At 39.4% G+C, this 17,469-nt stretch overlaps 1 protein-coding gene across 1 annotated transcript in view; it reads left to right on the top strand.

Moving 5' to 3' along the window:
* Nucleotides 1–16,950, top strand: part of LOC139733106 (protein furry homolog-like) — an 88,216-nt gene extending 71,266 nt beyond the window's left edge. The window contains exons 47-58 of the mRNA XM_071643949.1: nt 762–941; nt 1,820–1,930; nt 2,393–2,529; nt 3,005–3,276; nt 3,621–3,784; nt 4,515–4,565; nt 5,578–5,604; nt 8,376–8,396; nt 12,613–12,723; nt 13,193–13,392; nt 15,191–15,288; nt 15,704–16,950. Coding sequence (XP_071500050.1) covers nt 762–941; nt 1,820–1,930; nt 2,393–2,529; nt 3,005–3,276; nt 3,621–3,784; nt 4,515–4,565; nt 5,578–5,604; nt 8,376–8,396; nt 12,613–12,723; nt 13,193–13,392; nt 15,191–15,288; nt 15,704–16,950 — 2,619 coding nt within the window. The remainder of the gene's footprint in view (nt 1–761; nt 942–1,819; nt 1,931–2,392; nt 2,530–3,004; nt 3,277–3,620; nt 3,785–4,514; nt 4,566–5,577; nt 5,605–8,375; nt 8,397–12,612; nt 12,724–13,192; nt 13,393–15,190; nt 15,289–15,703) is intronic.
* The last annotated feature ends 519 nt before the right edge of the window (nt 16,951–17,469 follow it).

The following is a 17,469-nucleotide window of genomic DNA, read 5'->3' as shown; positions in this document are numbered from 1 at the left end:
ACATTTATAGGGGAATTCTGGACCAGTTAAAGTTAGTCTGAAAAGAAAGAGTAAGATATGATGAGCACAACATTGAAAATTTGGTTTAAGTTGGATTGAAAGTAAGGAAGTTATAAAATTTCAACATTTGCTCATTTGCAAAACAGTTTCTGAACAGTTGATATGAATAAGTAAATTGGTTAGCAGATGTTGTCATCACGTCACAATTTTCCATCGATCACGTGAAACGAAACTGACCAGAATTCAACTCTTCTGCTCTAAAAGTATAAAGCACAGTGTTATTCCAGGTTGAATAACTTCTAACTAATGATCATTCAGATGTGTTAGGGTTTGAGACTGGGGCATAATTGCATTTGAATGAAAAACTCTAAATGCCAATTTTATGTACAAACTGTATGGCAAGTTGGAGAAGATGACATCATCAAGTTCCCATTTGGACATACATATTGACTGTTCAAGAACTGTTTATTGAAAATTAGTGAAACTTCACAACTTCCTCAATTTTCATCCAGTTTTGATAAAGATCTTATTGTTGGGCTCAGAAAATTCAACTTCTCTTCAACTGGTCCGGAAATCCCTCTTTAATTTCAAGCATCCGGGATAAAGCTGACTGTGGAAGATTTAGTAGTACTATGATTTTTATGTTTTAATTATCATCTGCAGATATTTTGCAACCCTGTTTTGATAGAGACAATATGGTTCCTGTGTACACACGTCCGTTGATGCAACCAACAATTTCTCAATTTTGACAACGCCTACAGGTCATCTTTAGCTCCACCAGTGACATCGCCAACGAACGTCAGAACAGCGTATGCTCATCCAGTGAGTCCACCTCCCTGGTGGACTCGATGAACCCTGATGGGAGTAAGGCGGAGGAGAGCGGCGACATCCCCACCCTCAAGGAATTCGACTTCCTGGAGGGAGAGGACGTGGACAGAGAGGTACGGTTGGAATCAGTTTCCTACTTTGAGTGGACTGTCAGAACAAAAAAGGCACAATGATAATAATCAGTGATATTTGCGTAGAGGTTACTATAGGTGTTTCTGAGCACATTAATACAAAACAGAAAAGTTGAATCAAGATACAGAATATAGTGATGAACATTGTGATATGTATAGCAAAAAAGAGAAAATGCTATGATTGATTGAATAAGTAACTTTTGAGCATTGATATAAATTTGTCTGCACTTTGAGTGCTCTGAATGCAAAAGGGGAGTTTGTTCCAAAGAATGGAGCTATGATAAGGAAAACCCTATCACCATTATGTGTACAAGTGCGAGGACCACATGATAATTGCAGAGTAGAGGAAGGACAAACAGATCAGATCAAAGTAGAGGAGTGGAGAGAATCAAGTCTTAGATGAGAAATTATTCTTTGAGAACAATTTATTGAGATTCTTCTGGCTATTGATTTCCATCCGTCTTCCATCTTCACCTGAAAAGCCTACAAATTGCCTTTTCCCTGGTAATGATCAAGCCACTATTTAGCATTCACCATATTTCTCAATTGTTGCGTGGTGGGTACACTCCAAACTAATGGCATGTAATATTAAAACAGTGTGTAATCTCCATGTGAATTTTGTTAGTGAACTTGCAAAACTTGAACAAACTAATGTAGATGAGATCTAAGCTATGGAGGTGCCATGTTCTGCTAACTTTTAAGCTGAATATGAATTCTTCAAGCAAAGCTAGTAGTTTGATTAAGGGCACTAAGAAAGAAAAAAGATTGGTGTAAAAGATTGCCTGTATTTGTGCATGATTAAGTATCCATCATAAAGTCTTGCGATATCTGATTGTGTTGTGTGATTGATTTCTATGCAGGATGGCAAAGGATTCAACTGGTACGACAGTCGACACTCCCTGGAAGACATCGACTCCAACAGCGTTGTGCTGCCAGACCACGAGGAATCCAAGTATTCCTCCGAAGATGAGGTAAAGATGCAATCAGAGAATGGTGGTGGTGGTGATTGATGTTGGGAGGGGCTACCTACTGCAAAGCCAAGAATGTTGGAGCTTGATGTCTGTTGTACCCTAAGGGCTAGAGATCTGTAGAAGTTCATGTACCGTTAACTATCTGCAGCAGTTCTCTACACAACATTGTCACACCTTGGTCAGCAGGTGTCCTGTAAAGATGTAAAGATCTATGATCAGAAACGTTGGAAAGAGAAACGGTTTCAGAATAAAACACTTCCATCAAGCATAGGATTTAAGTAGTCCATCATGCTTTGTGTGATTATTGCATATGCTCTCTGTTTTTATTTCTTTTACCAGTTATCATATTTTCCGTGAAGAAGTCAATCAGAATGGATAGATGCGAAGTTTTTTGATATCCATACCACAGTGTGAGTAATGTAGCTCAGCATCTTTCCTACTCTTGACTCTTTTGCTACACAGAATAGTATATCTGGAGCGGACGACAACACCCTGAGCCTGGAGAAGAGCAGGATCTATTCCGGTATGCAGCGAGAGTACTCCATGCAATCAGCAGGGAGCGGCCTCATCAGACGCACCCCCTCCGGATCTATCTCCAGGTGCCTGCCTCAGTGGTCCTGACGAAACCATTGGCTCATTCATTGCCTGCCTTGTTATAGTGCCTTGTCGGGGGGTTATTTATGGTGTTGAATATTTTCCTATAAACAAATATGAGATGAGGTATACATGTAGGCTCAAATCACCATGATTGTTGAAATGTGTTATAACTTCCAGAGCTGAAGAGCAAGGAATGAAGTGCAGCCCAAACAGATAAACATGCCTTATATCAATGAGCTTCAGTCCTCCCATATGAATGGTGGATGTCTCAGACAAACCATGTGCTCTTCCATCAGTAGGGCCTCAATCCCTTTGACTTTGGCTAGTATTATTTGGTGACATAAACTTATCAGAACTATGATTAGATGTATGACTATAAATCATTTGACCAATATTCCTCTGTCAATCCATCTATTCATCATCCATCCATCCATTATTTATCCATCCATCTATCTACCCATCCATCCATCCCTGCAGTGGGGAGAGTGAACTGGACAGCCTCTCGTCGCCGATGTCCAACGCTCCAGCCGCCAACTCCTCCTTCATCTACATTCCTGTGGACGAGGTGGAGGAGGCGTGGCAGACCCACGTGGACGCCGTCATGGTGGACAATAGTGGGCGCTCTGCGGTCAACACCTTCCACATCTTTACCCAGTTCTACAAGGTCATGCAGCAGCGCTTCTGCAACCTCACACGGGAGGCGTGCAATTACCTTGGCGACCGCATGCGGAGCATCGCCCTGCAATTCCATATCCTTGTCAGACAACAGCGTAAAGATAAAAGTGCTAGTTACTAATATGAGAAAGCAGTAATCACACTAGAATCAATCCTTTAATAGTACTGCGTAAATTACATCATGCTGTATAGAATAAACAACAATGCTGTGAGAATTGTCTCGCATCTGCCCATTAACTGTCCTATCCCCCATTCCTGTTTTCCCTTCTTCTGACATTCTCTGTACCCGTTAAATTGTCATTGCAGTTTTCGTTGCATCGTGTTCATTTCAGAAAAATACTGTCGGTAACATTCACTCTTTGAAGAATTGTGGAAACCATCTGCTAGTCTCGTATTCAGACCTTAACTCCCACCTCACTGAATACCCTGGAGGTCCTGAGTACCCACGCCGTGTGTCCGTTTGTCTACGTGGACACGGAGACCCTGATTCAGTGCCGACTGCTGGACAGTCACAGATACTGTGTGTTGGAGCTCAACGTGCACTACGACACCTACATCTCCAAACGGGATCTCACAGTGGAGGTAACCAAAAATCCATTACAGTCCAACCTTACTTATCCGGCCGTGTTGGGGACCAGCACCCATCCGAATGAGTGATATGGCTGGATAAGCACGACACTTTTAAGCAATTAGTTGTGTTGGTGTAGTACGTAAGAAATTCTTGATTTACTTATCCCTTATAAGATGATTTACAATGCATTTGCATATTTGTAATCCAGATAATGTGGACAGGAAATGAAATGTTAGGGGAAATTCACCTTTTGTTAGACCTTTGTTCCTCCCATCAACAGTATTTCACTTGCTATAAATATACATTTTATCACAGTGATTGGCATTTATGGTTCCGGACTTTTCCATTTCTTTTTATTTGCAATAGTATTGGTACATTGTACATCTAGTAATGTTTCACACTGAAAATGCAAGGACATATTGTGTGGCAGTACATATCGGGATAGTAGAGAGATCAAGTAAAGTGATTGCTGGATAACAGGTCGGACTGCACTTCTTTCTGTGTCTGTGTATGTCACTGGAAGTCACTGGGATCATGTTATTCCTTTTCTTTATATTGAAAGCAGCATTTACTTTAAAAAATAAAGATGCCTTTACTCCAAGTAAATTTCTTCGTATTTACCGTAAGAAAGCTCTCTGCATTCATGATTGCTTCTCTGGTGTGGCTACTGTTGTTTGTGCATAAATGTCACTGCTTTTAACAAATTCTGATTGCATTCATGATATGATTATTTTATAACAGTGCCTGGATTCCATCAAGGCATCACTGAAAAGGCAAACTCTAGCAGCCCATGTAAGTGCCAATACTTTGTTTCGACTCTTTTTAAAAAACTTTTATTGATGCATTGTGAATTTGGACTTTGATTTGATTTGAATTTATTGCCACTTCATGGGGTGGAACACCCTGATCAGCAGAGCTGGTTTCCATAGCGGTCCACATACATACATAAATAATGGTAAAAAGCGAAAAATACCTACATCTTGAGTAAAAACAAATATCATGTATACGCAACAATACATACAGAACGATACTAAACACATAAAACGAGCTTAGATTCAAAAGTTAAATACACGTAACACAGCTGTAACAACTAAGTTTTGGCAGTTATACCTTGAAATGAATAAAAGAAACAGTTGATTCCATTACAATCCCTCAGATAAATAAAAATATACAATATACTGCACATCATTACAGAAATATGGATTTAAAAGTACATCAAAACAACAATTTAAGTATTCATATTTTTCGATTATGTTATGATTGTCTTTGAGAAACTAAGAAGGGGAGTGACAGAAGATGAGAAGGTTAATTCTGTTTTCCACTCTTTTATCAACGGACAAGAAGCAGACTGATTTTTATTTTGAGATTTTAATATTTGTGTCTTGAGCGTACCAAATATTTTCTTTCCTGCAGCCGTCCCACATCTGACAGAAGAAAACCAAAACCTTCAACTTTCACCAAACTTGTTTGCCTCATGCTGTTCTCAAACTCACTTGTAAGACATAAATGTCCAATGAATCCTATTTCATTGTATCTCCTACCAAATTTGTCTATATCTACTTCATATTTCACAGACAAAGCAAGCGTTCTAGTGTATGCACCATTTAGGATTCACATCATGCTATCTATGCAAAAGGTAGTGTGAAGATCAGATGAAAGAATAACAGTTTTTTAATAGTGCTACGATGTGTCATGCAGTGTGTATCAACGATTTTATAATTGCCACGAATGGCCGTCCAACATCTTTCTGCCATAAAGTGCCAATTTAAGCCCTTCTTCCATTAACTCTTCCCTCTCCATGCAGGATAACACACCTACAGGGGAGGAACAGGTAAGACTGAATAAATGGCTATTCCATTCATCTTTCTTTGCCTCCTTTTTGCTTCTTCTCTTCTTTCTTTCTCCGTGTTTGGCCTTCTACTCACTTCTTTGTCTCAGCACTTTTGCCAGATAATATCTCGCTCTTTATTGGTTTCCTACTGGTGTTGAATTACCTTTGAATTCATCGCTCCTGGCTTCTCTCATATGGAAGCTGAAAGTTTGTAGGGCTAGATTAAAAGCCAGATAGCACTTTTCTTCTCTTTGGTTTCTGTCGGAGACTTTGAACCATTTTAAGGTCAAAAGGAACCTTTTCTGTTAGTATCTCAATGTAAATGTTCAGTTCAAATTTGAATGTGTTGGAAGTGGTGGTGATGGTAATGATCATGGTGTATCTTTTCTTTTTTCTTGCAATAAGTGCACATAGGTGGACATGACCCTTCACTGAGCACTGTTTGAAAATGATGAGACAATCGTTATTTAAGTAGCTTTGTATGAGTTTCAGCACAATGATTGTCAATCATGAGAATGAGTTTGTAGGAGGTTTGAAATTGAAAACACCCTTGTGCTAATAAATGTGGAGAACTTGCTCTATGATCCATGTATGACAATGCTGTGAATAATTTTCTGTCATGTAGCTGAGACAATCTTGTTTTCTTACAGCAGAAAATATCTTTGAGCAGCAAGAAGAGTAGATCAAGTAGCAAGACCCAGGAAAAATTGGGTTTGTGCCATACCGTAGATGTACTAGTTAAAGAATTTAGGTACACGCTGTGTGAACAAGCAGTAAAATCAAACAGTTTTCTCAACACACTTTTGGGTTTAACATGTTGTCCTTGCCTGACTTTGCGAGAGTTACAGTATGCATTATTTTAACTGAAAGAGAAATGCTCTATAGAATATTTCACTTTAAAGAACCTTTTTTTTTCCGCTGAAATCAGAAGATGATTGATAGATAATTGGACCTACATTGTAAGAGAGGAAAGTTCTCACTCATGAGAGTGGCAGTCAAGAGTCCAACATTGTGTTCTGTTGACTTCTCAGACTGCTGTCATGATCCACTAAGAGTGGGGTTGATAACTAAAAAGCAGATATTAGTTTTCTTGAACTTTGAAATTACGAATTTCCTTTGTTTCTTTGGAAAGTGCAAGAATGCAATGGCCTAGATGTATCAGAGGCAGGGACTTGAAGGAAATGTTTGTTAAAAAAAAAAGAAAAAAGATGAAGGATAAATACTCCTTTGGTTTTCTTCATACCTGGCGAAGACATGCTACATGCGGCGAAGATGGGCTGATTAGACATTGGGCAAAACTCCTCAAGGTCAAAGATCACAGAACTTTGGTTAGAAATGTCATTTCCCAGTTACAAATAATAATCAGTATGACATTTGTTGTGTCCAAAAAGTAATTGCATAAGTCCCACATACTCAAAGCTGTGTGGATGCTATGCAGTTGACAGCAGTTTCTTCTTTTTTTTTTAAAATGATTTTATCATATATTGCTTGGGCACAGAATCAGAAACATAAGAAAATTTGCGATCATTCATTGAAGATAAAATTTAGCCAGTTCTTCTCGTCTGGATGCTTCCATCTGAACTTTTTTGGCTAAGAATTTCTCAATGAGTACTTTTTAACATCTTATTTGTAGTTGGTGTCAACATACCAATGTTTCCTACTGTCTAGGTCCTTTACCAACTACTGTATATGCCATATATTTTGCGAGTCCAAATTTTCGCGAATCGGGACTTCCCGACAATTTCGCGAGTGGTTAAATTCGCGATTGTGGAGAAATGTATATGCGTATGTCACATTCATATCGGCATCAGAGTCAATGTTTTCGCGTGTTTTTGATTTCGCGAATAGCAGCTGACTTGCGATATTCATGAAAATAAAAATCTCTCAAAATATTTGGCGTATACAGTACCTTTTTATTCCCAGTGGTAAATCCAGGAAGGGGCGCACTGGTGCGCCCCCCCTCCCTTTGTCTGGGGTTAATACAATTCACAGTGATACTGTAGGAGCATTGGGCTTCTCTGCAAACAAGACGCAATCGAAATCCTGTGATGCACAAAGTAATGTCTATATTATTGTGTATGTATGTAGAAATCTATTGCAATCCTTGGTGCTGCATCCTGATTGGATGAAAGTAACAGGGGGTATGAGTTTTCCATTTGATTTTGAGGGTAACTCTTTTATACCGAGTTGACCTCATTGTGGAGAGTGACAGAGAGAGAGAGAGAATGTGAGAAAGAGCTAGAGATTCAGGATGAGAAGATTATCACATTTGCATGAAAAGAAATTATGTTCCTTCATTATGGGGTGAGAAAAGAGTTGCCCAAAGCTGAATGAAGTGAACTGTAGATGGGAAATGCTCGAAAATTCTTTAGTTTGCATTACTAGATGTCCTGTGGTCTGATATTTGACGTAAGGTGTATCAGTGAGGTGTTTGTGAAATGTAGGTAGGCGTCACTGAAAATGTTTGGACTGGCGGGAGGGAAACCCTCGGAGAGGGGGAAAAAACAAGAAAAACATGGAAACGGGTAGAGAGAGGTATGAACAGGTGGATTTTAGATGTAAATTTTTGATAGGACTAGCCCAATGCAGGACTCCAGCATTATGTTCGCCAATATGTTAAGAACTTGAGGTATATTGAGAAGGAGAGAGGCCAAAGCTGTTGATGCTAGTGTGAAGCAGAGGTCAGATGCTAGAAAAATGTGCTTAAAATGACTAACATAAATGCTTTACTAACCTTCCACTCACGTCCCCCCGACACTCCCGAGGTACAGGAGCGGGTACACATTAACCAAGTAAGTACGCAAGCGTGTGTCTTAGCTAGCTGGCCAGCAGAAAAAGAACACACCCAAAAAAAAAAAAAAAAAAATAGAAAGCATTATAACCTATGCATAACAGCTTGTGCTTTGCCTGTATGGCAATTCAAATATCATTGTTGCCTCGTATCTTTCTGTTAGTGAATGCCAGTCTTTATTTCATCTCTGATTTACAAATATAGTGCTGACATGTCATTTTCTTTTCTTTCTTATTTTTCTTTTTTAATTGCATGATTTCATCTTTTTTTTTTTTTGCAGTTCTTCATACCTGACTGTGCTACGATGCCAAAATTTCTGTTCCTCTGCACTTTTTGTAAATGATGCTATCTGTGTGTTGGTTTTTTTTCTCACAAATATACTCAGCTGCTTTCAAAGGTAGTTGATCATGCTTTGCGTATGTACAGTCATGCTCTCTTAAAGAGATAGATAGATTGAGAGAGAGAGAGAGAGAGAGAGAGAGAGAGAGTGAAATATACTGTCAAGTAAAGTTGTAGGTCTTTGTATAGTAGTGATATTGTACAAATCATTGTTCCATATATCTCTAGCCAAAGAGTGGTAGTATTACTTAATGAAAGTTTTGAGATGTCTTTCAAAAAGCATGTTTACACGTAGAGGAATCTATAAAGATAGTAATGATAGATGTAGGATGGGCTTGTTCTGCCATGTATGCTTTACCTGAATTCCGCCAAGAGGCTGTTGCTTTTCTTGATATTATTCTTATCTTTCTGTTTTCATGCTTTCCTGTCTTACCATAATTTGTGTCGTTACGTAATTGTATCTGTCCTTTCTCATTTTTGTTTTAACCATTACCAGTTTGTCTCTGTTCAAATACTGTAATTATTTCTTTTATGATCTGTCAATTCTTTAAATGATTTTATCCTCCATTTCTCTCTTCCCTCCTTTTCTTGCTCAGTCTGTTGTAATTTTACTCTTATACTCTGATCATTTTGGATTGATTTTCCTTTTTTTTCTACTTTGTCCTCTTTTTCTTCTCTACCCTTTCCTCTTCTCTTCTTTTTCCTTAGTTTTCTCTTGTTTTTCTTCAACTTTTCTTTTCTTTTTCTCCTCATTTTTCTTTGATTTCTTGTTCTGCTCACTCTACTTCTTCTTGCCCAAAATTTGTGGACAACATTGAAGGCTTGTGCTGTGTAGTCTGTCTCTGTAGTTTGTACGTAATAGATGTATGTCTGTGAGAAGGGGAACAAATGGAGCGAATCTACAGCCAAGGGCTTACAAACAAGTATTGTAACACTCCATGTGCAGCAGCAGATAGTATAATAGCGCGGATAGATAGAGTAAATCATATATTTCTCCCCTTGCTGCAAATAATGCTCTTTAGTTCGATATGTGTCATAATATACAGTTCAACTTTATGTATTACCTACCAACAATGGAACTGTAGAGCAATCAATCCTATTTACCCAGTCTGACTGCCCCGTATTTCTATTCTTGCTGTCAATTTATTGGTCATCCTACTACAGTGATACACCCAGACAAGCAGCCTGTTTCATAAAGAATTTTTACAACAGTTACAAATTACTAGGTACTGTCTGTAGTTACTATGACAACAGCTGCATGATAACCAATCAGCTGTTAGAGCTTGAGCCATTGCCGTGGTGACTGCATATCCTAGCTTCAATGACTGCAAACCCCTTTGTGAAACGAGCCCTTATGCCATTTTACTCATCATCCCCAGACACGGTTTCAATTTAGTTTCCAGGGACTCAAACATAGCTACAAATAGTTATATGCAGTATGTTCCTCTTGTCCATGTTTTATCCATTGTGTCTTGTCCCTCTCAGTTTTGTGTGCTCATGTGTCGTTTCTGTCCTGTGCTGGAAATGTTGTGCTTCAGCAATGAACCCAGAATACATTAAAGCAGTCCCAGCAAAAGGATTTTTTTATGTCAATGCATATAAAGATATCATACAGTGCTTGTTGGTGCTTGTAATGTGCGAAAGCGCAGTGTATATGCGTTATTCAGTTTTTGTAAAATTGTCCCTTTCATGTTCAGTCAACCTTTTCTCTCTTTTGCTTTTATTCAGTGGCACTGACATGCATCCTGTAACTGTTACGAGATGGAATACATTGTGTTTACATTTATTTTCGATATGCTTACGGCCGATCAATCTAATATATTTTGATATACAGCAATATGAACATAAAAGTTAAGGGGAAGAAAATTAAGATTGCTTTACAATACACAAGTTTTGGAAATAGCTTTTGTCAAAACAAGAGTCATTTTAGAAGTAAATATGCTGTCTTTCACATTAGCTAAATCATTTTCTTGCTCTTTGCTATGTGCTCACCCCCCCCCCCCCCCCTGAAAATTCAAAGGCATCATTGTCATCATCTTAGATATTTGACTGACATTTGTTCCTACTTAACAATTCATAATCATGCTCTCTGACTGTTGACGAAATTACTCTCTTGTGTGTGGTAGGTTTGTTTTTTCTTTCGGGTATTTTGCACTTTTTTTGGGGGGGGGGGAGGGGAGAAGATGGGAAAAGGGTTGGATGGAGTGGACATTTGCCCTGTTGTTATTCTGACAACCATGACTTGAAGAACAGCATGGCCAGTTACTCTTTTGATGTTGAATTGTTACACGGCATTTTGCGGGAATTTGCATCATGTCATTACATAACATGACGATAATGCCGGTGCTCGTGTCAGCGTGCTGACTGGAGTGTGGATGTTTTTGTTTCATCGTTGACTCAGTTTATTGCTGTGTTATATTGGAGATTGATAGTTACATTATATAACTGAGTGCAACTTACCATGTTACCTTTCATTGGAAGATTCATTTGCTAATTGACATTTTACCATCATCTTTGTATGCATTAAATTGGCAACTCTGAACTCTGTCTCCTACCCTCCATCAGAGAAAAACTATTTGGTGCTTGTTAAGATGTGGACATGTGCTCAAAATCAGGAAAATTACAGTTGCCAATTTGGAGACAGAAACATTAGATTTTATCTTGAATACTATACATTTGCCAATCTTAAGAACCGGTTATGAATTGAACAATTTAAAGAATTTAATCATTCTGCAACATAAATAGCCAGCATAAAATGACCAAAGTAGAGCACATATGAAATAATATTTTGTATTCAACTTCATGAAATTCTTCCGTCGAGATGCTTTCATTGCAACTGATTGACAAATATTTTGTATTCCACCCTATGAAATACTAATACGAAGAATTATAATACAAAAATTCAGCACAAAACCACAGAAATATGAATTTCTTGGACCTGATTGGTAAATAGGCGAGACTGAACCCGAGTAATTTTTCCAAGGAGATGGGTGTATTACAACAATGAGCAGCATCTCTACGTGATATTTTTTCCCACCTGTATTTGTAGAGTTAGGTCTGTCTAACTGAAGGTTGTTTCTGATACTAATTCTAGTCATGCATTATTGGAGAGTATTGGTAACATTGACATACCGTATTTGGAAACAGTGCATAAAATGCTGTGACTAAATGTAAGATTTAAGTCCTTTCACCCAGAAAGCCAAGTACAATTTTTTATCCTTGTCCTTTGGAAATGTAGTAAGATTTTGTCTACTGTGTACACAATTTTTTTCATAGCAAAAAACAAAAATAGTCTTGTATATGATGTTTGTAAACCTTCAAAGTTCATGTACTCTGGCACCATCTAGAGGTTAAAATAAGGTGAACTTTTCTTGTATATTCACCAAATCATTGTTTTGCTACACTTGCTGCAATCTGGGCATATTTTGAGTCAAGAAGCTTAGTAAGATACTAAAATCCAGCACATCTTTTATAAGTTCTACATGGCCATGCCAGAAAGTCTTAACAATCTCTTGGATTATTGGCATTGTGATGGCTATGGAGCAGCATAATTTTCAGCAAATTGTACAGAGTAAGGTCTGACGAGAAGTGGTCTGAAACCAGACTGGGGGAAATTGGGTATAGAGAATGATAACTGACTTACCTCTTTTAAAACTTTTTGACTAATACTGTAGTCTCACTAAAGTAGACTCTAATGGTTTAGAGTGTCAGCATGTTTAAGGTCAAAGTTAGATTTAATATGAGGTTTTACCATCTATCATTTGTAGGAAATATTGATGCTATACAGGGTCATTGCTATATTGGATGGGTCTCAAAATGTGTGTTTTGTAATCAAATGTATCTTTGTGGGGTTTGTTTTGTCTCTTTCTGCTGAGTAGCAAATTGAACTATGCCGCCAGCTCTACAACCTCTACTGTCAGCTGAGGATGCTGTTTGATAGCTACTGCAAGCTGATCCATTCCCTGGAGTCTGCCAAGCATTCACCACATGTGAGTATCAGTGTCTGCATGAAAGACTAGTCCACTGAACATTACACATTTTATTCTGATTGTAATTATCCTTCCATTCTGAAGGGCTAACATACACTTACTGTACACTGGCTGCAGTCCATCGTTGTCTAAAACAAAAGTATGCAATACTGTACTAAGGTATTCAGCAGGGGAGTTGTAATGGATTTAAGGAACATTAAAGTTAAGTATGGGTTGATGCTTGCAACTTCCCAGAGTGTTTTATAATGTATGATTTTTGTTGTTGTTGATATTTTTATTTCTTTTTTCTTTCTTTTTTAGCTGGGTTGCTTGAAACTGTAATATCTCAAAATATCATTTCTGTATATACTTTGGGTTCAGATTTGTCAATGTAGTGAAAGATTTATCCATTGATGAATTTAGTGGTCCTGTCAAAGGTAGGCCTTTCAAAAGATACTGATGCTTAGTCCTACTTGACATTCTTATTTAGGTCCAGGACTTCTCGTCCACGGTGTGTTTAGCCAAGGAAGAGCTGTCTCAGGCAGCCCAAGAACTGGAGAGTGGTCAGGTGGCTCTTTCCCCCGAGGTGGATACGGGGAACACCACGCCCGAAGCAGCCATCGTTACCCTGACGACGCACATGGGGCATCGGGACATCCGCCTGGCCCTCCGCCTCCTACATGTCTACAGGTGGGTTTCTGGAGCATACCATCCATGTAGATTCCCAGAGTGGCCTTCCTGATTCACTTGTCTCAAAATCTGTTTCATATCTGCCTCACAATCATGTATCATTCTAGATATCTCATCCTTACATTGCTTGCAATGTGTCATCTTTCTTTCGATACATGTATGTCTCTCTATCTCTATGCGCCCCTATATTTCTTAATTTTACCTTTCATTCTCCAACTCTCTGGTTGTGTTTCATACTTTTCCCTACCAAAATCTTTTTTGCTCCTTCTAGAAATTTTACATACAGTCATTCCACAGACAGTAAATTCCAGGGAGCTCGGAATCTGGGGGTCCCCCCATTTCTTACTCATTTTTGTTTTTTTTTTAAATCACAAAAAGCTGCTCCTCCCCTTACAGCCCTCCACCCTAAAAAAAATTCTGTGGCCCCTGAATTCTATCATACATGTAGTTGTTAAATTTTATGAGTAAGAACCGGGATCAATCTCCAATCTTCCATTCCTCACAAGTTTAAGTAGGATTCTCGCATGTGATATAGCCATCCCTGTGCTCGCCAATATATGGCCGTGATTTGGCAGAACTACGTATCTCGATTTTTTGACATTTTTTGTTTTTTTGGCTTATTGAGTTTTTCCATAACATCATGCTTATGTTAAAATATGATATCATAACTCTTTGTGATTTTTAACCCTAACTAGGCCCACACATTGCCTATGACGTAATCTAAAGTACCATGAACTTAATTTTTCAAAAAATTATCATTTATGCTAATTTATGCTAATTTATGCATAACAATGCATGAACTCAGACAATTTGGTACAAATCACTAAATAAAGCTCAAAACATGCACATTTTTGTATAAGTATTCTTTTTAGTGTCCTTAGCAAATGTAAGAGAAAAAAAACTGTGCCATCAGAAAAAAATTTTTAAAGTATTTTATTGTTTTTTAATTTCTTATGTATTTCTTTGTTTTTTCGACTTTGTGTTTTCCATTGTTTTTTCAATGAAATTTGTCCACGACATTGTTCTGAACAAGAAAATATGTTATTAATTGATTTTAATCAATAAAACCCCAAAATAATCATGCTTTTATGAAATTTGCCTGTAAGCACAGTTTGCATTGGAATTGCACACGAATTCACGTTTTTGAGCAACTTTTAGTCTGACATGCACGTACATATTTATGCGCAACTTCGGAACCACGCGCCTGGGCATCGCAAATTTGGTGTCAAAAGATGCGGGAGACTCGAAAGAAAAAAGTCGTGAAACGTCGTGGCGATAGCTTTTCGCGATAGCGATACATTGCCGGCGTAGTTAGGGTTAAAATAAAATTCTCAAATATCAAGGTTTTGGGGTAAAAATGATGTCATTGAGCTGGCAGAACTACGTAACTTGACATAGCTCGTAACTGCTATAGTTACGTAGTTTTGCCTGATCGTTCTCCTTCATTGAGGCAGCTTGAGCGGCTGGCAGAACTACGTATCTCAAGTTCCGATCCGTACGCATGTGTCGTATTTGTACACAATCTATGGGATTATTGTGTTGAGGCAGAACTATGTATCTTGTAAAAAGCTCTAAAATTTCTCTAAATATGTGGCAGTGAGCATGTATTTTGAGTTAGATAAAACATAAAAGTTTCCTTTTTGTTATAGAACACAATTTCAGGTTATGTAAATCACGCTATGTGAAACGGCAGGCGTTTAAACGGTAAACATGAATATCTCGAAATCGCTTCAAATGAGATATGTAGTTTTGCCAGATCATGGCCGTATTGTGAAAGTTTTCCTGTTATTGCTGCCAGGTCCATGTGGTCAGGGGAGCTGTTTGGGTCCAGCGAGGAGGATGACCAGGACGTCTTGTTGGCTCTTCTCTGCAAGCATCTCGCCGATGGCAGGAGTGGTAAGAGCGGCTCGTCTCCTTTTCTTGTTCTCGGCTTGTGTCCAGTCATACCTTAACACCACGTTGTTGTACTGTTCAGACACAGGTCCATCAAATCAGAGAGTCTGAGCCGACTCCTCGGAGGTGGTAAAACGTTCTGGAATTAGAGAATAAACTGTAGCATCGATCCAGGCATAGATTGGCCAAAGAGCTGATAATATTATAGCCATTATGACTTGAAAGCTTTCAAGTACGTTCAAGCATCATTAAAAATGTTCATTTTTAATCCACAAGTGACAGAGTTCCAAATGCGACAGAAATAAAATTGCATTTTTGGAGCACATGAGGATTATATAATCCCATCAAGAGTTTCCTCATTGATTATGTCAATTCTGTAACTTACTTTTCCTCCTTTGTGGCTGTCTCAACCATGCAGGAGTCCTCGTGATATCAAGGTCAGGTCAAGACCTCCAAAATGCCTGCCATCGCCTGATGGGGATCAACGCCCAGCTGAAGAAATCCATCAAGGTCATCGAGGTGATGGGGACCAAGGAGGAGGTAGAGGAGAAGAGCGAGATGGAGAAGGCGGAAGGAGAGGGGAGTGGTACAGGAAGGGGCGAGGAGAAGGTGAAGATGAGGAAGAAAGGTAACAGGAGAGGAAAGGCAGACGGGAGGAAGAGCTGGAAGAGTGAAGGAGACCGGACATCGAAGGAAGGGGGTGGGGACGTCGTGGCCCGCAAAAATAGTGGCTCGACAGATGAGAAGAAACTTAAGGAGAATAGAAAATCGATGGAGGAAAAGAAGCGAGCTAGCGCAGAGATCGTTCCGGACTCAAATGTTACGAGTGAGGAGAAGAAGGCGGATAATGAGGATAAGGTAAAAGGCACTGAGGAGCAGACACAAAGCGTGGAGAAAGTGGAACCGATAGTCGTCATAGTAACCAATGATGATAATGTCAGTGGGGGAGGAGAGAGCGAGCCTCGTGTGGCAAAGCTGGTGCATGTCACACCGTCAGACATCAGCGAGCAGGGAAAGTCTGATGAGGGGAGGGAAGTGACCCTAAACGACAGTCCATCGAACGATGATGGCAGGGACGCCAAATTGAATGAAGCTGTGAGTGATGAGGGGACCAACAAGGACAAAGTGGATGAGGTGGTAGAAGAGGGTGATACCACTGAGATGAAGGAGACGGCGGAGGAGGAGGAGGAGGATGCTGAGCCAGACCTGTCGGCCCTCATCGAGGCCATTGAGGAGATAGAAGAGCAGACTTATGGCAAGTCCTCGATGGAGGTTCTACCTCTGCGACTCAATGAGCAAGGGGATGAAGGCTCATCCGTGGACCTCCCTAGCCCATCTCCCCTTCCCAAAGGGGACATCCTTACCCCCCTCTCGGACATGGACAGTGGAGTCATGGCTGAGACTCCCGACTCGCAGCGTGCAGACAAGAGTGACTCGTTCGGTGACGGGGCCTCCATCGACATCCAGGTAACGCCTGCCGAGGAAAGCACCAAGGATTTCACGATGGACGTTAGCAGCGAGAACCAGAGAAGCAGCAAGGAAATCCCGTGTGGTGATGGCAGCCTGGAGGGTGAAAAGATAGCATCTGGTAGCGAGGATGACATCTGGCTGAGAGACCCAAACTCTAGGCCACCCTCGGGTGAATCCATTTGTACTGATCTGTGACAATGAGAGCAATATTCAGGCTTTAAGTGAGAAGAATGTAGCGTTCTTTCCATCCGGAGACAATTCATCCTTGAAACTTGAAACTATCAGCTACCCTCCAGATATCCGTGGGAGTGAGAAGTTCTGTTTTCGTGAAGCACTATGTTATTTGAAGTTTTTGTGCAAGACACTGATTTTCAAAGACAATATTCAACTCAGTCAATAACCTTATATCGTGATTGACATGTTAATTCCTTTAAAATTTTGTCTGGTGATGAGAAGGGTGCATTTCATTGTGTGTAACAAGGACAGAGTCTGTTTAACTTGAGTGAAGAAAAGTATGATACTCTTTGATTCTTTCTGAAACATGTAGCTGTATGCTCCTTCAATTTTCTTTCTTCTAAGCAGTGCAAGTTGTTCATGTGTAATAAGATTTCCAGATTTGTAAAAGACAGACAGTTTTCATGAGTGTAGATTAGGCTTTGAATGTACTTAGATGATTTGGGCTGAATGTCTTTTGAATGTCTGCTTGTTACTGTG

The sequence above is a fragment of the Diadema antillarum genome, unplaced genomic scaffold (assembly GCF_040938485.1).
Source record: "Diadema antillarum isolate AM-2024a unplaced genomic scaffold, OU_Dant_1.0 seq00000460_RagTag, whole genome shotgun sequence".
In the NCBI taxonomy this organism is placed as follows: Eukaryota; Metazoa; Echinodermata; class Echinoidea; order Diadematoida; family Diadematidae; genus Diadema; species Diadema antillarum.
Note: the sequence above shows the minus strand (reverse complement) of the source record. Positions and strands in the feature narration are given on the sequence as shown.